General features: G+C 40.7%; 1 protein-coding gene across 16 annotated transcripts in view; it reads left to right on the forward strand.

The window, feature by feature from the left end:
* IQSEC1 (IQ motif and Sec7 domain 1) overlaps window positions 1–26472 on the forward strand; it is a 337734-nt gene that overhangs the window by 297526 nt on the left and 13736 nt on the right. For 14 of the 16 annotated variants that reach the window (XM_017834883.1, XM_017834892.1, XM_017834885.1 and 11 more), the window contains 8 exons: window positions 11438–11599; window positions 14774–14896; window positions 15644–15810; window positions 17983–18122; window positions 19804–19833; window positions 20988–21113; window positions 22697–22796; window positions 25768–25941. In XM_017834883.1, the coding sequence (XP_017690372.1) occupies window positions 11438–11599; window positions 14774–14896; window positions 15644–15810; window positions 17983–18122; window positions 19804–19833; window positions 20988–21113; window positions 22697–22796; window positions 25768–25941 (1022 nt within the window). The remainder of the gene's footprint in view (window positions 1–11437; window positions 11600–14773; window positions 14897–15643; window positions 15811–17982; window positions 18123–19803; window positions 19834–20987; window positions 21114–22696; window positions 22797–25767; window positions 25942–26472) is intronic. The other 2 variants (XM_017834884.1, XM_017834896.1) reach the window with 1 other exon arrangement.

Below are 26472 nucleotides of genomic sequence, written 5' to 3' on the forward strand. Positions count from 1 at the left end.
GGTGGGCTCAGTTCAGCGCAAGCTGTGTCTCACCTAAAAAATCCACTGCGCAGGCTCGAAGGGTTAATGACCTTTCACAAATCTTCGCTCGCGAAGACTGGCCATTATTATTATTAAGTGATCTTGCTGCATGGACTTGAACAGGGATAAACCTATTTTATATGCTGGCTAGTTGTAAATGATGTGCAGTTCCTTAGCAGTGAGTGCTGTGAGGCAGGACTGCACAGACAGCACCTCTGTGTGTGATCTTGGGCTGCGGGATTGTTTCATTCCCCCACTGCATCAATCTCCAGGATGGACAGAGAAGTGAAGACTCATTGCTGGTGCTGTGTCCCTCTGATCTATTGACAGCTCAGACAGTCCCTGAGCAGCCCATGGATCTTGGGTTTGATTGTGGCTCTTCAAGCCTGCAGATGGTGACATTTTCAATAATGTGCAATGTCAGGTATTGAACCACCTCGGAGTGTGATGGTGCTGAGTCTGTAAACTCTTTGAAAAGAGCTGGGAATAACTTTTGAAAGTCTCTTCAGAGTGTGTCAGGTGGGATTGCACATTACACCTTGGGAGGTGAATGAAGGGTAGACATCGTGGTCAGGCACTTGCTAGGATTTGCAAGGGATGATTTCTTCAAGATTAAAAATCCTTTTTACATCTGTGCTGTAGAGGTGCTTTAGTTTCAATTAGCTTCCTGAGCATTATGCTGAAAGAAGTGGCTTTGAACTCACCTAGTACAAGAAGGCAAGTACTTTTCCAAATACCTGCACCTACCAGAGGAAATATTAGGGATGTCTTTTACGAGAATTTTGTGTTCATTTCACTGCATCTTTGAAATCTTCCTTGCAAATTAAGATCCCAAACCTTAATTAATAAATAATCGTGTCATTCCTTCGTGGTACGTGAAGCTTGGCTGAAATGCAAAGAATTCAAAACCTTGCATGAATTGTAGTAAATACTTCTGCTTTGTTCACTAGGAGTGCCAAAAGAATGAAGTTTTTAAAAGCATGGAAAGTCAATATTTTCGCAGTCGAAATTTCAATTTATGATTTCTATGTTTTTTCTGGTTTTCCTATTACAATAACAATATTCAGAAGCCAAAGTGCAGTTTTCTTGCCAGAGACCCTTTGTTGGAATAGGCAGTTATGGGTGGAGTAAAAGTTGAGCACAACTGGTGATCCACTATATTAGCTTAATCACTAATATATGCACAGCATTAGTAGCACAGAGGTCCCCGGAGAATGGAGAGCACAGGACATTGGAGAAAAAAACTATAGGTGATTGAAAATCATTTTCCTAGGAGTTTTTGAAGTTCTAGTGGAAGGTGTCCCTGCCCATGGCAGGGGGATTGGAGCTAGATGATCTTTAGGGTTTCTTCCAACCCAAACCATTCTGTGATTCTGTGATCATCACCTGATCATAGAATTTGTTTCTGACTATAACTTGGCAGTCAGTTTGGAACCATGGTGTTGAGTAAAGAAGTGTACTTTTCCAAAGATGTTTTGTAATAGCCACTATACCAGAACATAAAGTATTCCCCAAATGGAATGATCTCTGCCAAAGAAACTGCAGCTGAGGAGCAGCTCCTGTGCCCTGGCCCGGCGCTGAATGGCCGCGGTGATTCCCGTCAATGGGCTGTCAGTGTGTGCTCCCATTCATTGCCTGCCCAAAGGAAGGGCTGCAGGTGCATGCCCAGAGAGCAGCAGCTCCCGGCGAGGCTCGGGCAGCCCAGCTGTGTTGAATTAGGCAGTTTCCTCACTGTAGCTGGAAAGGGATGTAGTCTGGGAGAATTTACACTAGAAACCATTCCTCCCTTATAGGCAGAAGGAAAACACTACCTAGAAAGGTTTATTTTGCGGGCTCCAAACCCTGCCAATGCAAATCCAGCCTTTGAGACTGGTTTGCTTATAAACAAGGCTTCAAGAGGCCTTTTGACTGCTGCTTTAAAACGAAAAACAAGAAGAAAAATTTGAAAGGGCCGTGATTTCATTCTGCTGTTTGTTTTGACTGCAGGCTGGAAATACCAGGTTTACCAGTTATTGCACCCCAATCTGGTAGGATTTTCAGGTTCCATTCTGCTGCTGCTGCACTGATGGTTCTGACAGATAAAATAGGACTGAATGGTTTAACCTCAGCAGTCTGAGGAGGCACGTCCTGCCCTTGGCTCAGCTGTGCAGTCAGCAGGAACAGGCTGGAATTCTGTGCATGGCTGTGCATGTGGAGGGAGAGAAATACGTTGCCTTAAAGCCTTGTCTTGTGCCACCAGGAGGGTGACAGCAACTCTGGCTGCTCCCCAGGTGTCTGTGGCTGCCAGGGGTGTTTGGTGATAGCAGTGCCTTCAGTTCCTGCAGTGCCACACCCGGCTGGGCCACAGCAGGGACAGGGGGTCAATGTTCAGCACTCTGGGCAGGGGGCACAAGCACTTGCTGTCTTAATAAATTGTTTTCAACAACACTTGGACAGCGTTCGAGGGCTTTGAAAATTTGATGTGCCTGTGCCTCATGTTATAAAATATGGGAGAGAAAGTTTGCATTGCTCAGTCTCGTTTTTAAACTGGCAGAACCTGGAGTCACATTTAGGAACTCCTTTGGGATATCAGCTATTGAAGGCACCAAGTTGCTCTCTCATCTGGCAGTGTTCCTATGGCATTTCTTGCCATGGGAGCCAGTCCTGCTGGTGCTGGTGCCAGTTTCTGGCACTGCTGGTGAAGAGAGGGAAGTGCAGCTTGTGGACCATCTCCACCACACTGCTCCAAGCCCTGTGCTGGGGCAGAGTTCTGGGGAGGGCTCCTTTCGTACATCCTGATGTTCTGTGTACATCCTGGACACAACACCACTTTCCAGTGCTAGAACAGAGGCTGGGCCAGCAAGAACTTCGCAGTAATTTTCCCCAGATGCCTTTTACCCCCCACCTCCCTTTTTTTGTCCTCTTTTGCTTTCTGGAAAGAGTAGTGACAGATGGAGAACTGTTCCCAAGTGTCCTCAGTGCATTACAACATACTGTTCTGAAGGGTTTGCTGGAGCTTCCTTTATAACAGGCCATTATCGAGGTTCCTGCTATTCCAAAGTTCTCTCAAAGGATTTATTGACAGAGATAAAAAGGCACTAGGATCTGTTTGGAATATGCAATGATGGATCATCTTTTGCCGTGGAAGTCCCACTGCCTTCGTTTATTGCACAATGGGGAGGATTTTATTCAAAATTTAAAAACCACTCTTGATACGAATTGGATACTAATTCCAGGAGCAGGCTTTTTTTAACATTTCTAGATTCCTTGGAATGTTAATTTAAGATGTTATTTATTTTATTTAGCAGATATGAGAGGAATTTGCTGAGTGCTGGTGGGATTACACCAAACACAAAATTGGAAATTACAATTTCTAGAGAAATTCTAATTGGAAATCTGAGCCACACAATAATAATATTTGTGAGAAGGCACATTTTTCATTTTCCATGAAAGCAGCTTTAGTAGCTCAACAGAGGTATAAGGTTTCCATCATTTACATGTAGGCAGAGATTGAAGGTAATTTGGATTCAGAAAGCACTGCAAATTTTTCTCTATTAGAAATCCTTAAAACTTGCCAATTGTTATTAATTTTGGTTTTTAAAAGGAGTTTTGTAAGTAGTCCATATTTTAACTATTGTCAGAAGTGCCCTGATCTGATGTTGTCAGTTTATACTGATCACATTCCTAATGAATTCCACTTGAGATGCTGAACATACTCTCTGAATTGCTTATAGTCAGATCCCATGGCACCCATTGAGCATTCTACTATCTGGTCTGCAAACATGTACTTTCTTACTGATCCCCTTAGAATTTTAAGTTGAAAGCGTAATTGGAAACATTTCTAATGATTTTAGACTTTGTAAGTGCAGATTGAGTAGGAGGGAGAAGGTGTAAATCAAACTGAGTTGGTTCTGTTTACCTTTGAACTGATTCTTTTATTTTTTCAGCTGATCTCTAATGTCTTTGCAAATTGTATGTCTTCCATGATTTTTTGAAAGATTCAGTAGAAAGAGGAAAGGAGAGGGAAGAGGTCTGTTCAGGATTTCACAGCAGGGCCATTTGCCATCCTCGTGTGTATGCTGAGAGGGACTTTATTGTCATTGCAACATCTGGACTGCAGATTATTCAGCCACAGACAGTTCCAACAAAAATTAAAATCAAAGCACTCCATGTAACTTGTCCTCTAACATGCCGAGGAGTTAGTAAGAAGAGAAGAATGTTCTTAGTATGACTCTCATTATTTCTAAAAACATTTAGCCCTAAGTGAGAACACCCAAAGGAAAAAAAAAAGGCTCTGTGTGTGTTGCTTTGTTCTGTTCGTGTTTTATCTTTTCTCCCTGAGGACCCATTTTTCCTCCTTTTTTTTCCAAAATAAGAGCCTTAATTAGCATATATTATGTCCTGCCCATGAAAACCAGCTGAAATGTAGAACTGTGGATTCAACCAATAGTATATATAGGATATATGTAATAGTGTTTTAAGTGCTGGTTTCAAATATGGGCACAAGGATTCCTTTTACTACCATTCAAAGTGGGTATAAACTGTGAAGGCAAACGTAGGTTTGGAAAGGCTGCAGGAGGACCGGCAGTGACTGTGAGTGAGTGTCCCTGGATCCCTGAAAGAGCCATTACCTCATCCCTGCCGCCAGCTCCGCCTGCCCTTCAGCATTCCAGGCACAGCTCCCTCCCTGCTGCGGGCCGGGAATGGGAGCTGCTGTGCCCTCACAGTGCCTGGGGGCCAGGAATGGGAGCTGCTGTGCCCTCACAGTGCCTGGGTGCAGTGGGATTAGGGAATGACACCGTGGATGGAGGAATTTGGCCATGGGAGCAGCTCCCAGACAAGCGGCTGATGTGACTCCGGGGGCCAGAGTTTTAATGCCTTTCCCCATTACCAAATTCTCAAGTGGTCAAATTTGGAGAGTGAAAAATGTGAGCAGCTGCCTTTGCAGGTATAGAGGGGACAGTTTGATGGGGAGTTGGGAAGGCTGTGTAGGAACCCTTGGAATAATCACAGAATATGCTCAGTTGGAAGAGGCCCATGAGGGTCATTGAGTCCAACTCCTGGCCCTGCACAGGATGATCCCCAAGAGTCACACCAGAGTTAAGGAGAAGAGAAGGGCATGGCAACTCCCTCTTCTTGTGTAACAGTTCACATCTATCTACTGAATTGGGGGTTGCTGGATCTGTAAATGGTAAATCTAGAGATCTTTAAACAGTATTTTGATATTGCCCATCTCAAAGGTGTCCCTTTCAAAGGGGGTGTGGCTGGCAGTGTTTCCCATTTGCAGTCAGCAGAGGTACAGAAATTGAAGCTGTAGTGCTTCTGTTATGAACTGGGGTGAGGGTGTGGAAGGAGAATTTAGGGCAGGGACAGCACAAGACATAAAGACAGGGAGAGTTCCTCAATTTAAAGGACACAGTCATCCTAGTGCCTCATTCCTGCCAATGGTTGCATAAACATGAGAGCAGTACTCAGCCCTGGCAAACAGTGCTCAGAGAAATGGCAGGTTTTCCATATGTTTGTCCCAAAGTGGAGTGCGTTTTGCTGTGCTGGCAGCTACAAACTCCTTTCCCTACTGTTTGAGAAATGCAGAGATGCAACAGGGTTGGAGATGAGAAACTCCACATGGAGTGTTTTGGGACATTTATTTAACTAAAATATTTCCTTTTTTCTCACTAAAATATTTCCTTTTTTCTCGTGAGGAAGGAGGGAGTGGGGGGAAAAAAAGAAAAAACAGGTTGTCCACTGCCAAGAGAGGGAATAACGAGGAGCTAGGAATTGTGCTATAGCATAATGACTCAGGATTGTTTCTACCAGCAAGGACATGTCCAGCTACTGCACTGCAACTGCTTGGGGTGTGCCTTCTGATTGTCTTCACTGTGCTTTTGTTCCTCAAGGATGTTGCTTCTTGCACAGAAAAATCCCTTCTGAAATTGCTTTGAACTGTACTTTCCTTCCTTTATTAGAATAACCCAGACTTTCTGCTTTGACCCTTTTATGTGCCTTTTAGGCGCTTGTTACCCTTTTATAATCAGCTCTGATTCAGGCAGTAGTTTTCAGAGCAGCCTAAACACTCAATAGCAGTAGTAATGTTTAATGTATAATTTCCTAGCACTTCACTAGGAGATAGTGGCATAAAGAAATGGGGTGGTCAGGCAGAAAGGAGTGGTAGAACTGTTTAGGTCACTTACCCAATTTTATGAAAACAGAAATCTGCAGAGTTTCCTCTCTTTATTCTGCTCCTCCACCAAATAGAACTGGGCTCTGAGATCACTTCCTAGTGAATTCTTTCGTTGGTGACGTGAGTATGAATTGACTTTCCCTGAACAGAGGTTACTCCAGGTGATTTGGTGTGATTAAAAGTAAGCTACAATCTTCACGGCCCCTGGTGGTCTAGTGGTTAGGGTGCAGGACTCTCACCGCTGCGATGGCTGCTAACAAGCAGATGGAGCTTGTTAGCCCTGTAAGGCAATCCATCTAAGAGAAGGTCACTCTAAACAAACCTACGTTCTTGCTCGGCCCCGTTCTTGCTCGGCCCCGGCAGATGAACCTCAGGATTAAAGGGTGGGCTCAGTTCAGTGCACGCTGTGTCTCACCTAAAAAATCCACTGCGCAGGCTCGAAGGGTTAATGACCTTTCCCAAATCTTCGCTCGCGAAGACTGGCCATTATTATTATTTTACAACCTTCACATCCATGGTGGTGGGTATTTGGGTTGGCCTTGAATGAACCTTGGAAAATTAGCAAGTCATAATGTGAGGAGAAATCATCCCCACTCTGGGGCAAACTGGAGGGCTCCTGCCCAAGCCATGGGAATAACTATCTCCCTGTTTCCATGAGATGCAGAGGAACTGGGAGAAATGTGCTGTTCCTTGGCTAATTTTCCTGACCCAGGGCTTTTTCTTGTAATTACCAGAAGAGGCAATTTACACCTAGTTTTCCTTTCTCTGCATTACACAGTTGTGCAACTGAGAAAGACACAGCTCTGGCTTCCCTCCCAGTTTCTCTCATTTTCTTCCTTTCAGTCCCCTTTTGCCTTTGCTGTGCAGGTGAGTGAACTCTGACAAGTTGTTTTGCTACTAGTTTTTGGTAGTATTTTAAGGATATTGGTTTTTTTCTTCTTAGCCAGAAGGTTTAAAATAGTCATAGGGATTCTCTTGGCTTCACTGCAGCAGCAATAGGCTATTCAGCAGAAGTGAAGGAAGAAGCACAGCCATATAGAAACAAAATTTAGCTGTCTGCCAGACTAAGGAAAATGTTCAACTAGCTTGTTATTGCCAACTCGGTTGTTTAAAAACATTTAACTGCTTAAATGATTCTAAGAAAAGTCTTAGATTCTTGCTTTAAGAAAGCCATCCCTAGTTTTTAATGTTCAGGTAATGCTTAGTTTTGTGACAATTGTAAATATTTTCAAAATGAGGTCTCTGGTATCAAAGGCAAGGGAGATTATTTTTTTTTAACAGAGGGCTGGCATCATAGTTGCTTTAAATTCTCCACCCCTGACATGAAAAGATTTCTTTGGCAGCTGTTTCTGTTTGCAGTGTTAACAGCCTCTAAGAAATGTTTGTACTTCTGGTTTGCTTGCTTTTTAGATTCTCTCAGCTTATGGTCCTTTCAGTGTCTTGTGTGTGTGTCTGAACATAGGCAAGGAACCACAAAGCAGAGATGTGCCTACTGAAATACTGAATTTCTAGAAGTTCCACCACGCTTCTCATTTTCAGCCAGGCTGGCTTTATCCCCCCTGTCTCAGGCAGCTGGGAGAACAGTATGTTTTTGGTTATTTACACTGTTAATAAATCCCTGGTTTACTTGAAATGATCTTTTGGCATTGCTGGGTACTGGAAATCTAGGCCTGGGCAAGCAGCTTTCTGTGCTTGTTTGTTAATGAATGCTTCCGTTTTACAGCTCTGTTATTTCTGAGCTCTAAAAGGGAACACGAAGATTTCATGTGGTTTGGGTGTTTGTAAGCTTTCCACGTTTTTCAGGTGGGGGATAAGAGAAGGTTCTACCCACCTGTGCACTGTGGTTTTGTGGAAGGTTTCTTTTTGAGGTAGTGCTTGTTATTTATTCTTTTCTCTTGGCTGCTGTGGACAGACACTTTATCCACTCTGTGGCTTGGATGGCACAACTGATGGTGCAGCTGTGGGGGAGCTTGGCTGGATTAAAAAAAAAAAAAAAAAGAAATAATAATGAAAACCAAACCAAACCAAAACGAAATCAAACCACCAAAGCAAAACCCCACCAAAAAAAAAAAATCCCAACCAACTTTTTCTCCTAGTTCAGCTTGTGAGGAAGTCCCAAAGCAGCAGTAGGAGTGAGGGAAGAGGCTGGTGCCAGTGCTCACCCAGCTGCAGCACTCGGGGTTAGTGTTGGTCTGGCATTGAGATGGGCTCTGAGTCCAGTAGGTCACAGCACATGCTGAGCCTGTGCTGCTCTCTCTTACCACCCAGAATCCAACTAAAAGCTTTCCCTCTACCAAATTCACTTTTCAAAATCACTGCAGTGTTTTTGAAAAAGTAGTATTTCCTGTCATTTTAAAGAAAACATTTTGAGTGTCTAGGTAATGCAAAGCCTTATTTCCCAAGTACCAGTTCCTTTGGAAACTGGTGGTGCTTCATGTCCAGCAGCAGCAGAAGGTGGTGTGTCGGTGACTCTGTTTCTTTTTGTGGCCCCAAAGCCATCAGTGTGTTTGCCCCTGATCCTGCACTGCCTGTGGGGCTGTGTGAGCACAGGTCCTGAAAGCTTTGGGAAGTCAGTCACCAGATTATCCTTCCCCTCTTCAAAGCAGGAGGGGTTTCTGACTGACTTTTTGCTTTCTCAAGCTCGGGCAGGTCTTGAGCACTTCTGTTATTTTGAAGTTTGCGTTATTTCCTCCATCAGTGTTTTTCCCCTAAAAGTCACATTAAATCACCCTAAAGGTCTTTTTGTTACTCAGTTTCTGGCAAGGTCCTTAGCCCTTCAAGTAACACCTGGGAATTTTGTGTAAATATGGTTTTGCACATGTTAGTTGATTTTCTTCTTCCATAGTAGATTCCTTTCATTTTTTTTGTTTTGATTGTTTTCTTGGTTTTTTGAGACAGAAGACAGTTTCAAGCTTTATTTTGGAAGCAATCCTGTAAATATCAAAAGTTCTCTGAATATGTCTGTGTGAGGTGGTAGCTTTAGAGGGTTTATTTTGATATTAGTTAATGTATTCAAATCTGGAAATAACTGCTCTGCTTATGCTGCTTCCTCGATTGCTATTTATAGACTCTTCATCTTCCCTGTTATTGGTAGGTGTAATTAAGAAGCATCACTGTGAATTTTCCTAATCACAAAAGACTTAGTTGTAAGTACAAAACGGTCTGTGCTCAATTCTGAGCAGACAGAAATGAGGATAAACTTACACCAGGTGTCCTATCCCATGTTAAATCCATGACCCTTTCATGTCCCACTCCTTCTGCATCCAGTCATACACTTCAGGAAAAATTAGGGCTTGGTGAAAAAAGAAAGTTTGTCCAGTTTTAAACAGCTGGGTTTGCCAGCAGGAGGATCCCTGTTTGCTTGTGGTGTCTTTTCAAACCTGCCCTCCCCAAACCCTTGTTGCTACCTGGGGTTTTTTGCACAGCACTTCAGGGCACTCTGACAGTCATTGTTTTCTGTTAAATACTTTTCCTCCTGAATAAGATAATGTCACACGTGGGGTAGAGTGGGAAGGAGCTTACAACAGCAATAAAATCAAATAAAAAAGTAAATTATGTGTCACCTTTGTGATGATTTTAAGTGTTCAGGCTTATGCAGGTGGGAGGAATTCCAGTTGGTTTTTAGTACAGTAAGTAATGATCCAGCATTTTCTGTACATCAAGTAAAGGTGATCTTTGGATCAAACTGTGTTTTCTGAGTGTTCTTTGTGTTGTTTTGGCAGTTGCTGGAGAGGAACTCTCCTGGATTTGTGCCACTTTGGATGTTATGGACGAATGTAGCTCACTAACAAGGGGCATGGAGAAAACTACTCCTGCTTTTGTTGGATGCTGTGAATTTGAATTAGACTTAAGAATTCTGAAATACAGCTCAAAACCAAATGAACATAGCAATTCCATTATTTAGCAGAAAAGGTACTTCTTTAGTACGAAGGAGATTAATTTCAGAAGATGACTGTGTGTGTAATCTTATTTCGGATGAAAAGAGCCACAAAGCTGAGGCAAGAAATTGAGATTTGAGAACTCCCTTTTGATTGAATTATATATATTTCTCTCATCTGTCTAATTCTTAGTAGGGTCTTAAGTGTATAATAATGTAATGTAAAAGAGTAGGAGAACTGAATGATGATGTATTTAGTAATGCTGCTTGCAATTAAAAGCCCTGGGGAAGGGTTATGGTCGTGTGATCAACTTTGTCTAAAAATAGTACGGTCACCTTGTCCTTAGAAATTGATTTTACTTGCCTTAAAGGAAGTATCTTTCAGGTCAGACAGGTGGACGTTATATTATAATTCTTTGCAAAATAAAGCTGATGATGGAATTGCTGATTCTGTAAAGATTCCTCTTTAATGTCTCTTGAGTGATGGTTGGTTGTTGTGTGGCACTGCTGGATGACAGTGCAGTCTGTGCTGGAAGGGCAATTTTGCATCACTTTAAAATCTAAGCAGCATTTACCTTTGTAACCTGCATGTTTTACTGCCAGAAACCAGCTCCATCCCAACCCTCCTCCCCAGAACACCCTTCTTAACAAGTCACAATGAGTAGCTTCAGCTCGCTTTGTTTTGAGGTGGGAAAATGGTTACAGCTAAATCGGGAGGTGTGTAAAGAGATGTAAAATGCTGGCAACTAAGAAGGTGCTTGTCTGAGGGAAGGAAATCTGGGGCAATGGGTGTGTTAAAGGAGAAGGAAGAAAAAAATCTAAATTACGTGGGAGCTGCACCATTTTTAATTGCTTCTTTTTGCTTGACTGCCTTTAGTTTTCCCTTTTATTTTTTGTCCTCTCAGCTTGCAAGTTACATCACTTGTTTTGTTCAGTCAGTTTAACTTTTGACAGCAATGGGGTGGGAGGTCAGGGGTGTTCTTTGTTTCTTGTTTTTCAGCGGCAGCTTTTCAGTTCAGTTTCTGGAAGGTCCATCTCTCCCAGCAACAGGAGCACTGAGTAGCTGGTGTTGGGCTCGTCTTTGGCATTGGCAAGTGAAGCTGCTTGAACACAAAGCATCTCTTTGGAAGGGTTATGAAGCAGGGAAATGTGTAATAACATGCAAGGATGCTTTCAAAGCTATTTGATGCTTTCTAAGATACTTTCAGCTATTAACAGTGAGCAATGTGTTCAACAGGATGGCTACATTCATCCTGAAACTATCCCAGCAATAGCATTACATTGGTTAAAAGTGATTGCCAGAATTCTAAAACTTTATTCAGATGAGTTCAGGTCCAATGGAAGAAAATTAATAATTTTGTGTTGCCTTTTCTCCTCAGAAAACCTGAAAAAGGAGTCCAGTACCTCATAGAGCGAGGATTCGTGCCAGATACCCCAGTTGGTGTTGCCCACTTTCTGCTGCAGAGGAAAGGGCTCAGCAGGCAGATGATCGGGGAATTCCTGGGAAATCGGCAGAAGCAGTTCAACAGGGATGTGCTGGAGTGAGTATTTGTGTGGGGAGAAGGTGGGAATGATCAGCTGGGATGTGCTGGAGTGAGTATTTGTGTGGGGAGAAGGTGGGAATGATCAGCTGGGATGTGCTGGAGTGAGTATTTGTGTGGGGAGAAGGTGGGAATGTTCAGTTGGGATGTGCTGGAGTGAGTGTGTGTGTGGGGAGGAGGGGGCAGTGTCCTGGTGCTCAGCAGTCAGCACGGGCCTTCACCAAGCTCCAGGCAATGGTCTCGGAGTGTCTTGTGCTTCTCTCTGGGTCTTGTTCTGAAGGAGGGGAAACCACACTCCAAAGGGTAAGAAAAGATGCATGTGAGCCAATATTTATTTCTTTACTTTCCAGTTAAGGCACTGGTTTTGTTATTGATCCAGCAAGATACTCACAAGGATTTATATTCCCTGTGGCCACGTGCATTTACTCTAAATTTATGTTTTAATTTCATAGGCCTTAGAGTGTGTAATTTCAAAGGTTTTTTTCTTCGTCAGACTCTGATAATTTAGTGAATGAAACACAATAATATTGTAGGCAACATAAGGCTTAATCAGTAACAGAACTTGAAAATGGTTATTATGGCCAAATGGCTCAGATGTTAGATAAGGAGGGATTTCTGCCTGTGCAGGCACGTGCTGACAAGATCTATACAAACTGTTATTTTCCAAAAGATTAGATAAACAAAAACTGTTTTAAAAACCAAAAGAAATGCAAAGCAGAAAATCAGACTTTTAGCAGCTTGGTCATAAATATCTAAGCCTTATATATAGAGTAGACCAAAGTTGCTTTATTTTAGGAGGGTATTAATTTAAAACACGTGTTCTTTGGGGCTTTTTTTTTTTTGTATCTGACATACTGGCCTGTAAATATGAATACATCTTAGTCCATTTTTATTTCAAGATATTGTATAAAATTTTAGCTAGATGCCTAACAAAACTGCTGAGAATTAAAGCAAAAACCACAACATCTTTCCCATTAAGGAAGCCTAGAGAAAATGCTCACCACCATTTTTTAAATAACTGTTTTATTTGACAGTGTAATGAAAGCTGTAGTGAAATCTGCCTTAGGCTACAGATGCAGAGACTTTTTAGAGGTCTTCTATCTCTCTTTCCTGTGCTTTATTAAAAGCTGCCTTCTTACAGTCCAAGCTCCAGCAGAAAGCAAGGGAAGCACCTCCAGAGCAAAGCCTGGAGCCAGGCTGAGGCTGCAGAGTCATGGAATGTGGCTGGCTCGGGTGCAATCCCTGTTCAGCATGTGTCACTGCTGGCCACTCACAGTGATCTTCTGCATTTTGCAATTGTGAGTCAGAGTAGGGGGAAGACTCTCCAGAAAGTGTGTATTTTTAATTTCTTTTTAAAGGGAACAGTACAGGTTCAGGACGAGACGGATTCTAATCTTGGCTGATCTTTAAGGTCCCTTCCAAGCCAAAGTGATTCCATGATGCATTTTGTGATCCTGAACAAATCCCCTGCCCTCAGCACCTCAGGCAGACCTAAGCAGAGGTGTGTGTCTGTCTGTGAGGAGGTGAATTGTTAAGAACAAGGTCAGGATCACCTGCCTCCAACCCCCCAGCAATCCTTTTATTGGAATGAATGTGTTCTGAGCTGTTCCAGCCAGGCTTTGGGGTGAGGAGCTCCCTGCAAGCAGTTCTCTGCATAGTGCTCTGAAGCTTGCCTGCAAATGGGAACAGGGTATTTTCTCTTAAAAAAAAGACAATAAAATAGCGTTTCATCCTAAAAATCATATTTACAGATTGAAGGTAGATTTTGTCAAACTGATACAGCTCCATGTGGGTACGTAGAAAAGATACTTTAAAAGATGATCCTTTTTCTGTTACACAATTTATTTTCAGATCACTTGCTTTGATTTGTGTTCAAGTTTCCCAGATCCAGTAAATTTGGGTATTTTAGCTATTTGATACCTTGAGCTTAGAAAATATTCATGAGAACAGCCTAAATTTTTGACCAAGAGCTGAATTCTGGGCCTGCTGGAGCTGCTGCCTGCTGGTGGTGCAGAACAGTGACCATGGTGATTTATCTGCTGCCTCCATAGTTCATGTAAAACCTTTTGAGACCCCTCCCATTCTGTTGTTGGCCAGCATGGAGGTCCTTAATTGCATTAATTAGTTCATTTTGACTCCAGCTGGGCTGCACATGTGCTTTACACCTTTGAGGGAGAAAAGGGTTTTGGTGTTACAGAACTTAGAAGAGGTGGGAAGACTGAGGGCATTATTGCAGAACTGATGAGGGGGTTTAGGTGTGGATTGGAAAGCCTAAAGTCTTCTGCATAAAGGGAGAAATATTCCAGGCAAGGGGAATAAATTGTTTGGTTATTAATTTATGTTAGCTACAGTTTTACTGGAAGAAAAGTACGATCTATTCTCATTTGTCATTGTAAACCTATACATTTAAGAAAAAGCTTTTAAAAGTGGATTGTGCTTTCAGTGGTTTCTGCAGTACAGTAATTCATGTCTGGTTATTTAAAAACTAAAAGGTAAGTTTAAAGAAAGGAAACTTATAACCTTCTGATTTTAAAGCAGTCTTTAAACAAAGTATTAGAATGACATAATTCACATTGTTGATTAAATTAAAATACTTCCTTTTTTTATTTTTTGTCAGCACTGTATTTTCTGAGCAAGAAAGTAATTATTTCTCCATGAGTGTTAACTGAAAGACATGGCAAATGATGGAGAGATGAGAATTACAGTGATAATAAGAGAGTATCCAAACAGGGTTATTTTTTTTCTCTGCATGTAAGAACGTTCCCAGACACAGAGCCATTTGGTGCAGTGTTGTGCCTGCTGCAGGCTGTTTGAGATATGATATAAACTATTTATTATTGTTGTAGGCATTGTGATGGTTGATTGACCTGGAAGTACGAAACTAATAATTATTGTTGGCAGTGGTACATCCCTTAAATTGGTCAGACATTTGTCATTCCAGCAGCTCTTCTGTTAAAAAAGAAGAAGGTTCTGCTCACACATTCTCATTGATCCCTTATTTGCAGCCTTCCTTCACAGTTACCTACAATTACTGCCGTTGCTGCTGACAGTTTAAAGGACAATTCCATGAATCTCTGAGAGATGGAAAATCGAAAGGTTTTTTGTTTTGAACTCTTCCCTTTGGTCTGTGCTGTTAGAAACGAAGAGGCACAATGGAATGTGTTTCTCTCCTAGCTGTGTGGTGGATGAGATGGACTTCTCAACCATGGAACTGGATGAAGCACTCAGGAAATTTCAGGCTCATATCCGTGTCCAGGGAGAAGCCCAGAAGGTGGAACGGCTCATTGAAGCTTTCAGGTAAGAGACTGAAATCAGAACTGGGCAGGTTGAGCAGATCCAAGTTATTTCCCTGCTTATTTGCAGTGTCCTCTTGAGCTACCAACAGTTTCAAATAAATGTTGTTTGTGGGGCTTTTGCTAAGTGTGAACTAGGAACTTTCCTTTACTGGTGCTCTTCATAAATGGCATCTCTATTAACAGAACAAGGTTTCTCTATTAGAAGTTCTTTCTGGCACCAGTTGAAAAGATATCCAGGGATTTTTGAATGTCTCTAACAATCTATTTGGATACAGTACTTTATATGAGTGGAATTATGAGCCCATTTACATTTTAGAGTATGTATGCTCCCAACTTTTCATTAAGCACTTCGACAACAGTGGAAAACAGAGCGTTAACTTGTCAGTGTTTAACACAGATGTACTTTATCCCAGGCAGGATAAGATGGAAATCACCCTGTGGCAGTAAGCCAGAATCAGTGCTGTGTTCTTACCTGCTGTCAGGGCATTAGTCACTGAGAAAAATGAAATCCTGAAGTTACTGTAGCTCAGAATGTGTACTAAGAGGTGAAATGACAGTGGTAGTAGAAAACAAAAGCCTTCCACATTCAAGAATTGGCTCATGAAAGTTTGTGGATGGAAAGCTAAATATATGTATGGAACACCAGTAATAGCTTGCTCAGCCTCTGGAATGCAGCAGTTGGTTTATTTGGTGGAATTAGAGAAGTAATTCCTGGCTCTGACAGCTTCCACTCCGTGCTTTTTTCCAGCCAGAGATACTGTATCTGCAACCCAGGGGTGGTGAGACAATTCCGCAATCCCGACACCATCTTCATCCTGGCCTTTGCCATCATCCTGCTCAACACAGACATGTACAGCCCAAACGTGAAACCAGAGCGCAAAATGAAGCTGGAGGACTTTGTCAAGAACCTGAGGGGTGAGAAAACTCTGACAGGGAAGGTCTGAAAAGCTTTTCCCTGTAACTGTCATTGGAGGGACATCACTGTTGTCTGGGAAAAAGGCAAAATGCAGGGCACTTGGTGCTGATTTGACCTGACTTGAAACTGCTGCCATTTTTACAGGCTTTAATTATTTCTGGAATAGTGAAAACAGAATTAATTATGTAGTATTTTGTCATTTTTATCATGTCTTTTTTGAGTGGATGTATTGTCAGGTCCTTTTATTCCCACATACATATATTTATATATGTGTGTGTGTGTGAGTGTGTGTGTATGTATGCATATGTGTATACAGATATGTATATATATTTTATATATATATATATATATATATGTATTGAGGAACAGAAATCACTCTGCCCTGATGAGAACTTTTGGAAATAAATCAGATATTTAAATTCTCACCAAGTAAAAACAAAACCCCACCTCCAAGACCTTCCTGAAAGGTGTAAATAGCCCAGAAATTTCATTTTGATTTCTTCATTGGTGTATTTTCTGATCAAGACATCATCTGCCAGGCTATGGCCCACCTAAGCTTGCAGTTAGATTGCCAGAAAAATACAGGTATTTTTTCAAATCTGTATCTCAGATCTTTTTATCCTGGTTCTCTGTGGTGAAAGAATTTTTTGTGAAGTATCAACTCAGCTCTTTCTAACAGGAAGGAGTCACTGAGTAGAGCTGAAAGTGGGCTGAATGGCAGAAAAAAAGAACCAAGTTGCTTCATATATAAAGATGAATGTCTCTGTATAGGCACACCTCAGGTGCAGGGCTGTTTGTATTCATGTGTGCATGTGGCACTTTCATTTTAGCACAAGTGAAAACAAAATACTTGTGGTGTTCTGGAATTTCAGATCTTGAGAATGCAAGTCGTGTTTGGTGCTTTTATTCCCTGAGATTTATACAGGGCAGCAATGAACAGCCTGTGCTCAGCAGATGTTTCAGCTTAGCAAAGTTGAAGTTAGTGCTGAGATTTTATCATGAAGTCCACAGATATTCAAAAAGGCCTGATATTCATCTCTTGGCATAACAGTGCAGTTACATGAGTTGTGTTTTGTGCAGTACATTCTCTCTGATCTCCAGCATGAATACCAGCAATTTTTTATTCTTGCAGGTGTTTTTGAGACAGGTTACCCTGCCTGTAACTTTAAATCACTGCACCACAAAGGTGGTCTGTGGGAGGCCTGGTGGTGTGGAACAAAACAGAGGCGGTTTTGCTTCCTTCTTTCTCCAAAGAAACTGTATTTTATCGCAGTGTTTTTTATGTGAGCAGTTGTTCCGCTGGGTGACAAAATATTTTGAACGGGAGATAAGAGTTTATTGCTTTAAAACCTGTTTACAAAATAGACATGCATCTCCCTGTCCCCGGGAAATGCAGCTTTAAGTCACTTAGTGAAATTGGACTCCTTGCACTGCTATTAAAAATTCAGGATGGAGCATTCAGGGCTGCGTGGTGTTTGTTAGGATGACATGCCAACGATAACCACACAGTGCTAAACAATAATCTGGTATCTGGGCTATTTGCTTGATTTGTTTTTCCAGAGTAAATTGGTTCTTTTTGAAATCTCACAAGAAGTATTGGTTAAATTAATTTTACTGGTTGTTCATAAGGTTCTCACATAGGAAATTATTTTCTGAACAGCGCCGAGTAATACTGAGACAGAGGCAAAATGGAACAGTTCTTCTGCTTCCTCCCAGTGGGGTATATTCCTAGGAGGAGGTCATATGGAGGTTTTAGCATCTATAGAGTAATTTAATTCATTGGAGCTTTGATACCAAGCAGAGGAAACTTGAAAGAAAAAAAAAAAAGCATAGAAATTAACCTCTTAATGGCTTAGTTTTAGCTTTGAATTTTAAAACAAAAATTCCAACCTGTGTAATTTCCATCAACGTCTCGATGCTTTTGGACAAAAATCAGTGTTTGAAGAATGAGTAGCATCACTTCTGCTGCCTCGGTGGGGGAGGACAAGGACACGGAGGAGGTGTTGGCTGACAGGCACTGGGAGCTGTGAAACACCCAGGCAGTCGGGCAGCAGTGGCATCACTGTGAACAGGGAACAGCAAAGTGCTCCCGTTTTCAGCCTCTCCTTGCTGAGAGCGGTGTCTGTGAGAGCCCTGAGGGCCGGGCTGTGACGGGAGTGTTGGCCCTGCAGGTGTGGATGACGGGGAGGACATCCCTCGGGAGATGCTCATCGGGATCTACGAGCGCATCCGCAAGCGGGAGCTGAAAACCAACGAGGATCACGTGTCCCAGGTGCAGAAGGTGGAAAAACTCATCGTGGGGAAGAAACCGGTGAGTTCCCTGTGCCTGGAAGGTCAGCTGCTTTGGGGGTTTAGGTTTATATCTGGTGCTGTTCTTGTTCGAACATGTGGCAGTTCAAATCCAAGGGCATGGAGGGCAGTGCACAGCATAGAACAGCACAGGAGGGGGTTGCTTAGAAGATAAATTGGTTGCTGAGTGGCAAACTGTCCAAATAATGATTTGCTCTAAGGTTGACTTAAATTCTGGGGCGTTCACAGTGCACGTGGATTTTCTTGTCGCAGTCTGGTTTTCATGGGTGATGATGTAAGGAGTCTTAAATTCTTTATGTGGAGCTTTACAAGTCTGAAATTACACTGACATATCTGCATTTTAGGCAGTTCTCTTGTTTATTGCAAGAGAATTAAGTGTTTTGTTAATGTGATGCTGTAGAGAATCATATCTCAAAATTTACACTGTCATTTATACCTCCATAATTTAAAAGAGTAACAGAGAACTTCTGTTCACATCAGCATCTTCCTCAGCTCAACAGCTCCCATGACCTGGGATTTGTAAGGGGAGATGGAATCATTTTGTCTCAGAACATATCTGGAAATCAGGTCCCAGGGATTCTAATGCTGGGTTTGAGCATCCAGAGATACCTCTTTCTTTCTTGTGAGAAAAATCCTGAAATACTTTGCTATATAAAAAAATCTTCAAAGCATCTGTTGGAAGAAGGGAGAGAAAAGAAAGCCCACAGCATTTTACCTTCACTTTAGGAGCTGAGTGAACACAGAGGTATTAAAACCAATATTTTACCCATATTTTACCAGTATCTAATGTGGAGAGGGCCAGTGGATGATCAACCCTCCTGAGTTCAAATCCCATGTCAGCAGTCACAAAGGCAACCCAGAACAAAGCAAAAAAAAAAAAAACAACAAAAACAACAACAACAACAACAACAACAAAGAAGATCAGACCTGCCTGTTTTTGAAGTCCTACATCCGTTTTTTATCAGCTCTGGGCATCTTCACTGCAGCAGGGTCTGATGGGTTGGGGCATTTGTGATTAAGAAAAAGAACGTGGATCTCAAGAGTCTCGCTATTACTTTTAAAGAGCTTTGAATTGTAATCTCTTCTCAGACAAACCTCAACAGAGGGGTTGGGGGAAGGGAATGAGGGACCACCAAAAAAACTAATTTAGGTCTGTATCCCAGTGAAGGACATACTGAGGAGATCTCTGAAGAAGCAGAGAAAAGAAAGCAAAATTTCCTTAATAAAAGCTTTTAACTGATTTTGAGAAGAAGGGAAATAAATATTCTGAAGTCAGTATTTGACAGTCACTTATGCTTTCATATGAAACTTCTCTTCTGTAATTGTTTGGGGATTTGGGTTTATATATAGGCTTCTTTGGGAGATGTTTTTTTCCATGGTTCCTTTTTTATTCAGACATGTGGCAATTCAAATCCTAAAACTGATCCCGACCTTGTAAATTAAATGGGATTAAGAAAACAATGCCCTGGATGGAGTCCTGTGTTCAAGGATTCTTCTGTTGGGAGACTTTTTAACTGTGTGCAAGAAAATTTGGGAAACAGGCAACAATCTTTATTGATAGATATATTTGTTTTTACTTTATAGGCGTTTAGTCATAGTCAGACCGTGATGTATTTATTGCTATGATACAGTTCTGTGTTTCTCTGAAGTTTAATGAACTTGTATATGTCTTTCTACTGTAGATTGGATCTCTGCACCATGGACTTGGTTGTGTAGGTATTTCTCTCATACTCCTTCAAAATTTATAATCATTGTAACTGGCAGCATTTTCTTAAACTGACAGTAAAGCATTCTTTTACATTTTAAAATTTGAAATCAATAGTGTTCTTTCAAGCAGAATTTTCCTGGTGTTGTAGTAATAACTCTCCAAAGTACAAAGATATTTCCCAGAGACTGCTTAATTTATTACCAAGAGTTTTCTAGACCTTTTTAATACACTTTTTATTCGTTTCAAATGCTGTTATCACTGTAGAAATTAGACACGCAGTGAAGAATAAACCAATAGTTAAAAATCACAGTTGCACCTCACCTTTGCACCTGGGCCCTGGTGTGTTTATTCTTCCTGGTCCATTTGAGAATTGAATGATACTCTGGAAAGATACTGCCAGTTGATTTTAAGGTTTGCTTCTGAATGTAGAAAATACTGATTCCAGATGAAAGTTACAGGTATATTCAGTAATAAACCTAAAACTACTCTTATAATGCACCATTTTATGGATTTCTTTTGGTATTGTTAGTGAGATCTCATCATGTACACTTGAAAGAAATAAAGTCTCACTAGGTTGACAGCAGCAGCTTTGGAGATACCTCAGCAGATATTTCCAATAAGGAAATGGAAAATCAGTCTTGATTTTGTTACTGGCATGAGAAAATCAAACAGCCTGAAACTGCATTTACTTTGTCCTGAGGTCACCATTTCCTCGGTACTGGGGAATGACCAAATTGAATTAACTCAGTGGCTGACAAAAAGTAGCTCCCAAAAGCTAAATCTGCTTTGCATCCTTTCTTCCCATAAAGATGTGTAAAACTGCTTGTGGAAGCAAAACCCTTTGCTCTGAGCTCCCACTTAATCTCAAAGTATTAAGATTATTAAGATTTTATCATTTCACAAAGTAAAACTCCCATAGAACTTCCATTGGCATCCACATACAGGAATAAAAGCTGATAGAGAGTATTTGATAGAAGTTTGATGAAGTTTGGATGCCATGCATATAAATCTTTATGTTCCTGTTGTTGGTCCTTTGATGGAAAAATCTAATGGGCTTAGAGGTAGAAATATTTGAAGTATTAAAAAAAAAAAATAAAATTCTGTGTATGAAAGAGCTAAATGTTGTTATATTAACCATGGACTTTTGTGTTGTCCCAGGTGCTGTCCCTACCCCACAGGAGGCTTGTTTGCTACTGTAGGCTCTTTGAAGTTCCAGATCCCAATAAGCCTCAGAAGCTTGGATTGCACCAGCGAGAAATATTTTTATTTAATGATCTTCTTGTGGTATGTATTTCCAGGCAGGCAGACTCAGTGAGGTATTTGGAAATCCTGTCTCCAGTTAAATACAGGAGCATTCCTAAAAATAAGTATCTATTATCTGTTACTCTGCACTCCAGAGATCTTGGGATGATTAACAGATTTATATCTTAATTTTCTTATTTCTGTATAATTTGCTTTTAAACTGAAGCCTTTTACTGATTGCTATGCTCTTTTGTAAGGAGGGATTGGATGCAATAGCTTTTACTACAGAGAAAAAAAAATCACCTCCAGGTTACCCATTTCCCTGATGGATAAACAGAGACAGTCTTTATTCTGTGAATTAAGAATTCAAGGTGTTTGTGGAAAAACAAAATTACATACTACTTTGTATTCCCCAGATGTTCTGTCAACAGCTCTGTTTATGCCTCGAAATAGGAAGAGGATATGCTGAAATAGATTTTACAGTTGACTTTACTTTTTAGCGTGCACTTATCCTCACAGACTTTAACTTGACCTAGTCTTCTGAAAAACAGACATACAAAACTAGTGACAGCTTGGAATTATTTGGTTGATTTACTCTTAAAAATAGGAAAATTTGTTGCCCTCTCTTTGGAACGTACCTGAGAACTGAGAGCTAAACTAATTGTTTAATATTTTGTTACAAAAAAGACAGGCTTCACCCTCATGGTTTTACTGTGTGTCATTTTTACAAACCTTCAGACCTTAAATCCAGGAAATAAATACAGAAATGAGTCCTTTTGGTTATGAGTAGATCCTCCTGGTTGTAAATGTGAGCTTGAGTGGGAACTGATGGAACATTGCTGTCTTTGGGCTGCAAGTTTTCTGTCTTTTTTATTACTTACTCAGATGTCAATAGTTTTATCAAACTGTTTGGGGAGTAATACAAACCAAATTTGTCAGTCCCAGTAAAATGCCATCAGTAAAAGTTAAAATTAGAAAGAATTAGTAAAAATAAACCTCTTTGTAAAGAGAAAGAGCAGCTGCACTCCCCCTTTAGGAGAAGCCCAGCACTGATGGTCAGCAGTAGAATGTGACTTCTGTTGTAGCAAAAAGTCAAGGTTTCCACAGACTTGGTGGGACTTTTCCTGTGTCAGGGGCTGTAAAAGGCAGAGGGAAAGCAGGACATCACTGGCTGAGGAGGGCTGAGAATTAACCTGGTGTGGGGAGGTCCTGCCTGGAGTCAGATGTAAGAACAAAGGGTGAAGGAAAGTGTGGTAGCAGCTGCTTTTTGAAGGATAATTTAAACTTCTTTTTGATAGCATGTGCAGTGCACAGTAAGGATGTAGAGGGTTTTGTCTTTTTGGAATTTCAAAAAGTCAGATTTCTGGAGAATGGAGGACACAAAGGCTTTGTTTCTGGATAAAATATTAACTCTTCTGCTTAAGAGATATGGTGCTGCAGAGTTAGCTTAAACACGGCAGTTGCATTTAAAAAAAAAAAGAATTACAATTAACATATTCTCTGACAGGTTATAGCTTTCTTTTGAATAAAGTGTTTTCTCTTATTCTAATTCCTAAGAACAATAATTTTCCACAAGCATACATGGTAAAAGGGGTATTTCATTTTGTTTATTTGGTAACTTTCAGGTGACCAAGATTTTTCAAAAGAAGAAGAACTCGGTTACATACAGTTTTCGACAGTCATTTTCTCTCTATGGAATGCAAGTCCTTCTCTTTGAGAACCAGTGTAAGTATTTCCTGGCTTTTTAAATGAGCCTTTTGCTTAAAAATAAAACAAAAATTAATAAAATAAAATAATGTTTGAGCAAAAGAGGTGGACAGGACTTGGCTCTGGATTTCGGAATAAAATTGCTTTGAATTTAACTTAGCCCTAAAGTTTAAAAGAAGATGCTCTCAGTATATGAAACAGCAAGACTGCTGGTTTTTGGTTGTAGTCAGAAGCCAAATCTTCCCAAATGTGTTGTTTGTGAATACTGGTAAAGAATAAAATGTTTGTCAAAAAACAAACCCGTCTCTTGCTGAGGCAGCTGCAACTGAATGATAATAAATAATTAGTCCTATAGTGATGTGTGCAATTCAAAACACTGTTTAATTTATTTTCCTGATTTATGTTTTAACTGTGCCCAAGTAATATATGCTCACTCAGATATAAATACAAAGCAGAGAGTTTGGATTCAAGCTTGTATTTTGTGACACCTTTTGTTTATGTCTGTTGCAATCTGCATCAATCCAGTATTCTTTTTATGTTTCATGCTTCTCAAACTTAGTCTTAGCAGACAAAGCCCCAACAAAAAACCCCAAATAGTTTGCTAAAGTCCTGCTTTTAAGCCAAAAGGCAGCATCAGTACTAACAGCAGAGCAGAGTATGCTTACACATTCATTCTCTCTTTTGTGCACACATTATATAATATAAAATTCAGTTTGGGGAGGAAGGGCAAATATATCTATCCTAGGTTCTACTGCAAATAGAAGAATATATATCTCCTCTGACGTCAAATTAAATAAAATATTGAAAAAGATATATCTCATAAGCATACTAAATAGAAACACTATTCAAATAAACTTAAAAACATATACAGTGAAACAAGAAGCAAAGGGTTGGATTTCTCCTGGGGAACTGGAGACATTTTAACTGAGACACTTAAATAGACATAGTTGGGCTTCTAAGTTGAGCTCACTACAATGACTCAGTGAACAGACTGTACTTCTAGTATGGGTGTCTGTCAGGTGGAATGCAGTATTTTCCAGTTTGGAAAGAGAAGTATTTTTCTCCTTTGGTTTGTAAAATTCATATTCTTGGTTTCCCCTGTCCCCAGCAAGCTTTGGGCTCTTTTGGCCACCAGTCAGTAAATCCCTGTGTAGCAGCTGTCAGAATCAGCTGCTCTCAAGTGAACAAAATTAGTGTTGCTAAAGCAGAAGCAACAAAAATATTGCTTTGGCTGCTGGTGAGGTTGAACAACATGATTGGCTTTGGTAATAGAAGAATTGACTTTTAATGATAGAAGTCAGAATCCTGAGCTCCAAAAGGGAGAATAATGTCATGTATGTCTAGAAAATCTTTTACGTTTTCAGTCAGTCAGTAACAAAATATAAAGGGGGAGCAGGTCACTGCAGAGAGAGTGTGTCTGAAACCAGTGAATACTGATGTGTCTCCTGATGCCTGATCAATACAGTGTGGAGAAGTATCTGTGGGAATAAAATATACATGTTTCTTTAGTATGTGGAAAATCCTTCTTGGTTCATATGTGGGGGCAGCCCATGTGACTTCACATTTCCTTGTTTGGTTTCATAAGCATTTTTGGTTTTTCCCTTTAAGTGGTGCACTTTGAGCTGTTTGCTGCATATCCATGTCAATATTCCCAACACTGCCTGGAGGGATTCCATGCTCCCCTCCTGTGGGCCCGCCCAGCACCAGCCTCCTTTGTCTCTTCTTCTGTGCAGGATACTGAGAGCAGACCCCACAGAACCCCCAAACTCCTCCTTCCCTCTGCACCCTTTGAGCCCTGTGGTACTTGCACTGTTTTCCTCTTAGAATGGTGAATGGACTTGCTTCACTTTCAGTTGCAGCTCTGATTTGGAAGATATTCTTCTAAAATTAAATCTGGAATAAAAATTTGGAAGTATTCTTCTAAAAAAGAGCAGCATTTGCACTTGTCTCCCAATAGCTGAATCTTGTTGAAACCTGATGGCTTTGAGGGGAGGGAAGCTGCCTTACATCATCTGCTGGCTCTTGAGGGAATGAGTTTTAGTGCCTGGGAGCCCTTGAACTTCGGCTTCAATACTTAAGTAAATATTTGAGAGCTGTAGCAAACCAAGAAGGTAAAGCAGCTGAGGAAAAGAAAACACTATGAGTTAAAATTCACATTTTGAGGTTTTCTGACACCCCATTTCTACAGGTCTGTGCTTCAAGCAAAGACTGGTTCTGTTTTCTAGAGCAGAATTTATCTTCTTTATAAATATCCTCCTGTAAATGAACCTTCTGTCTCAGCCAGGAGATATTTTTGACCAGCTGTTAAAATTTTCATTCTCAGATGTGCAGCTAGAAAAGAAGCAAAGACAGTCTGCTAAAAAATCTCTACCTTTTGTTTTGAAGTTGCCCATAGTATGGGTCAAAAGAGGGGTGAAAAAACCAACAAACAAACCCTTTTACTTCTTCAGTATGTAATCTCACAGAGAATTTTAACTTTGTTTAAAAAAAAGAGAAAACTAGGATTGTCAGGGAACACAACTCAATAGGAAAGATTGAAAGCTGTCCCTGCTCGTGTGTTTGTCTTCCTGCAAATGTTACAAGTAGAACAAGTTTGATGTACTTGAGATGTCTTCAGGTAATTTTTACTCAGCAAAACTTCGGCCACAATTTAGTAAGATAGGTAATGGGATCTGTTCCATGAAACAAAAATTATCCCCTTATTTTTTTGCCTTTTCTGGTATTTTTCTTTTATATTGTACATTGTACCCTAAAGGTAACAGATAAGGTGTATCTTCCAGGATTTAGTCAGCATCTTGACTGTTGAGCTGTTCCAATGTATCTTAGGGATTTTCATTCTGATACTGTGCCTTCAAACTTTTATTTTTCTGACTTTGTACCCTCTGTGGTAATATTAGTAAAAAGCCTTGAGTTTTGGTGGGGATTTTTTTATTAGAAGAAAAGGAATTGGAATAATCAGAGCTTAGTTTTTCCTGCCTTTTCCTTCCAGATTATCCCAACGGTATCCGGCTCACGTCAGCCGTGCCAGGAGCAGATATCAAAGTGCTCATCAACTTCAATGCCCCCAACCCTCAGGACAGGAAGAAGTTCACAGATGATTTGAGGGAGTCGATTGCAGAGGTTCAGGAAATGGAAAAGCACAGAATAGAGTGTAAGTACAAAGGTACATAAAATAGAGCACTGTCAGGCTAATCCTAGGAAGGCAGTTCTGAGTATGTGTGTAACCCATTAGAACACTTTAAAAGTTCCAAATAATAGGGTTTTTTCCACAAGTCTGACTCTAGAAAGAGGAAAAACCCAATGATATGTTAAGGCCCAGCTGAGTTCACTGACTCCTATTTACTGCAGTGTAGCTGGAGTAGAATTTTAGCCTGGACAAACTAAATACCAATGGACAGGGTGGAGGTGGATTTGTGAATTGTAGTATAAATTACAGCAAGAATTTGAGGTATAATTTACATCACACTGAAATTCTCAATGATGGCCCTTCAAATAAGTTTCACAGGATTTTTCTTGATTTCCATGTTGTTATTTTTTTGTTTTCTCAATGAGGTAGCTGTGGTACAAGTTGATGTATTTTGCTGAAAGTTCCATGAGTGTCTAAACACGAAATTTTGTCTCCTGTTTTTCCAAGAGGCTGTGTGTGTTGCAACATAAATCTGTTAGTACAGAAGTGAAGCTCCTGTCTCTTATT

Source organism: Lepidothrix coronata, unplaced genomic scaffold (assembly GCF_001604755.1).
Source record: "Lepidothrix coronata isolate B3197 unplaced genomic scaffold, Lepidothrix_coronata-1.0 Scaffold244, whole genome shotgun sequence".
Lineage (NCBI taxonomy): Eukaryota > Metazoa > Chordata > Aves > Passeriformes > Pipridae > Lepidothrix > Lepidothrix coronata.